The sequence below is a fragment of the Notothenia rossii genome, assembly GCF_949606895.1.
Source record: "Notothenia rossii genome assembly, chromosome: 8".
Lineage (NCBI taxonomy): Eukaryota > Metazoa > Chordata > Actinopteri > Perciformes > Nototheniidae > Notothenia > Notothenia rossii.
In genome coordinates this window covers 254,503-259,502 of record NC_136906.1, presented here as the reverse complement: position 1 = coordinate 259,502, position 5,000 = coordinate 254,503, and the positions used below count along the sequence as shown (strand labels likewise).

At 51.3% G+C, this 5,000-nt stretch overlaps 1 protein-coding gene across 6 annotated transcripts in view; it reads right to left on the bottom strand.

Annotated features, from left to right (window-relative positions):
• The window catches only part of LOC307015618 (integrin alpha-3-like), a 38,150-nt gene that overhangs the window by 28,411 nt on the left and 4,739 nt on the right, over positions 1–5,000 (bottom strand). For 4 of the 6 annotated variants that reach the window (XM_079644348.1, XM_079644346.1, XM_079644349.1 and 1 more), the window contains one exon: positions 4,863–4,999. The exons of the other annotated variants lie outside the window; for them this stretch is intronic. In XM_079644348.1, coding sequence (XP_079500474.1) covers positions 4,863–4,999 — 137 coding nt within the window. The remainder of the gene's footprint in view (positions 1–4,862; position 5,000) is intronic. 6 annotated transcript variants of the gene reach the window in all.

Genomic DNA, 5,000 nt, shown 5'->3' with positions numbered 1-5,000 from the left:
GCCGGCCCATAGGGGCGCCGCCCCCCCCTCTTCCCACATGTTTGATTGTCATTAAAAATAAAAAGATTTATATATTTAAAAAATATTTTAATTTTTAATTTTAATTTTTAATGAACAAGGTAAATATTATATAGTTGGTATCAGTGAAATGTATAATCTACAATAAAATCTCGTTTAAAGTTGTTTTACGATGTCTAAAGTTACTGATAAGTCACATGTTTCCTGCCTGGCGGTAGCGTGTATCATTACCCTCTCTCGTCCGGGCGGTAAGAAAGGAGCCCTCAGCCAGAGCAGCAGCAGCCAACAAGCTGACTGTTGCTATCTGTAAACTATGACGCCCAAACATAATTTCAGCCAATCAGCATCGTCAGATCTGATGGTTACAGGGCGGCAATTTCAGCGCCCGATGCAGTCTGTGAGTTGTTTGGAATCGTATCCAATGTGACGCTACAGTCAGTAGTTGATGAGGATGGCTGCGTCTGCAGGTGGAGACTCCGGGTGCTAGTGGATCGCCGGAGCTGTAGATTAACATTTACATGCTTATTGTAGTTGTAAGGGCAATGCCTGTGGCACCATGGAGCATATGTGTGGGCTGGACCTGTATTTTACAGGAAAGGAGTGAGCAGAGGGTGGAGTTGTCGATTCTTGTTCAGTTTTCTGTGACTCCTCACCCTCTCAGACTTTGAGTTGCGCGCGCTGCTAAAGAGACGCGCTACCATGGAAACCAAACAATGGTGTAGCTGTATTAAAGTCTGAGTGGAAACAGTCGGTCAACGCAATCTCCAGCGTTGATCTCTAACATCACCAGAAGTTATCATTTATGGGCTCATTTCTCAAAACTCTCTTCCGGGAGAGCATCCCCCCGGACCCCCCTAGTATGGTTTGGTCACCATTTCCATAGCCCCATCAAAAATATTTTCCACCAGCCGCCAATGCCTCTCACACATCCCTGAAACTGGCCCTCCCGCTGTACTTCTCGGAGACTTCAACTTCCAGACAGGGAAGATATCTGAACTAACTTCTCTGTTAACCACCTTTGCTTTCTCACTGTCTCCATCCCCACCAACTCATAACGCTGTCTCCATCCCCACCAACTCATAACACTGTCTCCATCCCCACCAACTCATAACACTGTCTCCATCCCCACCAACTCATAACACTGTCTCCATCCCCACCAACTCATAATGCTGTCTCCATCCCCACCAACTCATAACACTGTCTCCATCCCCACCAACTCATAACACTGTCTCCATCCCCACCAACTCATAACGCTGTCTCCATCCCCACCAACTCATAACACTGTCTCCATCCCCACCAACTCATAACACTGTCTCCATCCCCACCAACTCATAACACTGTCTCCATCCCCACCAACTCATAACACTGTCTCCATCCCCACCAACTCATAACGCTGTCTCCATCCCCACCAACTCATAACGCTGTCTCCATCCCCACCAACTCTGGACTCCCTCTCTCCTCTCTCCTCTCTCTCTCTCATCCTCTCTGGACTCTCTCTGTCCTCTCACATCTCGGCAGGCTCATCAGTCCCCTCCTGCTCCCTGGCTTAATGACGCACTGCATGCTAAAAGAACCATCCTTAGGGTAGCAGAGCGGAAATGGTGGAAATCCAATCACCATGACGACCTCCTAACCTATCAGGCTCTCCTCTCCTCTTTCTCTGCTTCCATCTCTCAGGCAAAAAGCACTTTCTTTCAAGATAAGATCCAATCTTCCTATTCCAACCCCAAAAAACTATTTTCCATCTTCTCCACCCTCTTGGACCCCCCTAAAGCCCCTTCCCCCTCCTCCCTCTTGGACACCCCCAAAGCCCCTCCTCCCTCTTGGACCCCCCCAAAGCCCCTCCCCCTCCTCCCTCTTGGACCCCCCAAAGCCCCTTCCCCCTCCTCCCTCCTGGACCCCCCCAAAGCCCCTTCCCCCTCCTCCCTCCTGGACCCCCCCAAAGCCCCTCCCCCTCCTCCCTCTTGGACCCCCCCAAAGCCCCTTCCCCCTCCTCCCTCCTGGACCACCCCAAAGCTCCTTCCCCCTCCTCCCTCTTGGACCCCCCCAAAGCCCCTTCCCCCTCCTCCCTCTTGGACCCCCCCAAAGCCCCTCCCCCTCCACCCTCTTGGACCACCCAAAAGCCCCTTCCCCCTCCTCCCTTCTGTCAAGCGACTTTGTTAACCACTTTGAAAAAACGGTTGATGATATTCGCTCTTCTTTTTCTGACTCACCTTTACTCACCGCTGGGTCACCAGACCCTCCCTTCACCCACACACTGACCTCCTTCACCTCTGGGTCACCTGACCCTCCCTTCGCCCACACACTGACCTCCTTCACCTCTGGGTCACCTGACCCTCCCTTCACCCACACACTGACCTCCTTCACCTCTGGGTCACCAGACCCTCCCTTCACCCACACACTGACCTCCTTCACCTCTGGGTCACCTGACCCTCCCTTCACCCACACACTGACCTCCTTCACCGCTGGGTCACCAGACCCTCCCTTCACCCACACACTGACCTCCTTCACCTCTGAGTCACCTGACCCTCCCTCCACCCACACACTGACCTCCTTCTCCCCTCTCTCTCCAAGTGAGGGTCTTACCCTCATGACCTCTGCCCGTCCTACCACCTGTCCTCTGGACCCTATCCCCTCAAACCTCCTTCAGACTATCGCTCCTGATATTCTACCGTTTCTCATTTCATCAACACTTCTCTAACTTCTGGTCACTTTCCAAACAGTCTCAAGGAGGCAAGAGTAAACCCTCTCCTTAAGAAACCCACTCTCAACCCGTCTGATGTTATAAACTACAGGCCTGTCTCTCTCCTCCCGTTCCTGTCTAAAACACTTGAACTGTCTTTAAACAACTCTCCTGTTATCTCCATCAGAACAACCTTCTGGATCCGCACCAGTCTGGTTTCAAGGCAGGTCACTCAACAGAAACTGCTCTCCTTGCTGTCTCTGAGGAACTGCACACGGCTAAAGCAGCCTCCCTCTCCTCTGTCATCATCCTTCTGGACCTGTCTGCTGCATTCGACACGGTGAACCATCAGATCCTCCTTCACACTCTCCAAGAACTTTGAGTTTCAGGCTCTACACTTTCCCTCCTCACCTCATACCTCAAAGACCTACAGGGTAACTTGGAGAGGTCCGAGTCCGACCCTTGTCAATTAACTACAGGGGTCCCTCAGGGCTCTGTTCTTGGTCCCCTCCTCTTCTCCTTGTACACAAACTCGCTCGGATCAGTCATTAGCGCGCATGGTTTTTCATACCACTGCTACGCTGACGACACCCAACTAATCCTGTCCTTTCCCCGCTCAGAGACCCAGGTCGTCGCACGCATCTCTGCTTGCCTAGCAGACATCTCTCAGTGGATGTCTGCTCACCACCTAAAGCTCAACCTTGACAAGACTGAACTGCTTTTCCTTCCGGGAAAAGATTGTCCCACTCTTGACCTAACAATCAACATCGGCCCCTCTGTTGTTTCCCCGACTCAGACTGCAAGGAATCTGGGTGTGACCCTAGATAACAAACTGTCCTTCACTGCAAACATCTCTGCTACAACCCGCTGCTGCAGATACACTCTTTACAACATCAGGAGGATACGTCCCCAGCTGACCCAGAAAGAGACGCAGGTTCTGGTCCAGGCTCTCGTCATCTCACGCCTAGACTACTGCAACTCCCTCCTGGCTGGTCTACCTGCATGTGCCATCCGACCTCTGCAGCTCATCCAGAATGCAGCGGCTCGTCTGGTCTTCAACCTTCCTAAATGTTCCCACACCACGCCGCTCCTCCGCTCCCTTCACTGGCTTCCAGTAACTGCTAGAATCCACCTCAAGACACTGGTACTTGCGTACCATGCTGTGAATGGATCTGGCCCTTCCTACATCCAGGACATGGTTAAACCGTACACCCCAGCACGTGCACTCTGCTCTGCATCAGCCAAACAGCTCGCTGCACCCGCACTGCGAGGGGGACCCAAGTTCCCATCAGCAGAAACACGTGGGTTTGCTATCCTGGATCCAAAATGGTGGAATGAGCTCCCCATTGAAATCAGGACAGCAGATAGCTTACACATCTTCTTCAGACTGAAAACTCATCTCTTTAGACTCCATTTCCAGAGATAGAATTACTAACAAAGCACTTATATACTAATAAAGGGCTGGCTTATCTAAAGCCAGTTGAGTAACACTTGAAATGTTTGGCTCTATGAAACCTGATGAACTTATATGATTCTGTTTTCTTCAAGGTGGTACTTTGTTGGTCGAATGCACTTATTGTAAGTCGCTCTGGATAAAAGCCTCAGCTAAATGGAATGGAATGGAATGTCATGTGTGTCTCAGGTGTCTCTCAGTGTGTCTCAGGTGTCTCTCTCAGGTGTGTCTCTCAGTTGTGTCTCAAGTGTGTCTCAGGTGTCTCTCAGGTGTCTCTCAGTGTGTCTCTCAGTGTGTCCCTCAGGTGTCTCTCTCAGGTGTCCCTCAGGTGTCTCTCTCAGGTGTGTCTCTCAGGTGTCTCTCAGTGTGTCCCTCAGGTGTCTCTCTCAGTGTGTCTCTCAGGTGTTTTTCTCAGGTATGTCTCAGGTGTGTCTCTCAGGTGTGTCTCTCAGGTGTCTCTCAGGTGTGTCTCTCAGGTGTCTCTCAGTGTGTCTCTCAGTGTGTCCCTCAGGTGTCCCTCAGGTGTCTCTCTCAGTGTGTCTCTCAGGTGTTTTTCTCAGGTATGTCTCAGGTGTGTCTCTCAGGTGTGTCTCTCAGGTGTCTCTCAGGTGTGTCTCTCAGGTGTCTCTCAGTGTGTCTCTCAGTGTGTCCCTCAGGTGTCTCTCAGGTGTGTCTCTCAGGTGTCTCTCAGGTGTCTCTCAAGTGTACCTGCAGGTCTGCTCCGGGTTTTGCCAGGTGAGGTCGGTGTGGTTGTACTTCAGGTCGTTTCCACGGATATAACAACGTCCAATCATGTGCTTGAGTTGAAATGCTCCGTAAAGTTTAACGAAGCGATGACCACACACC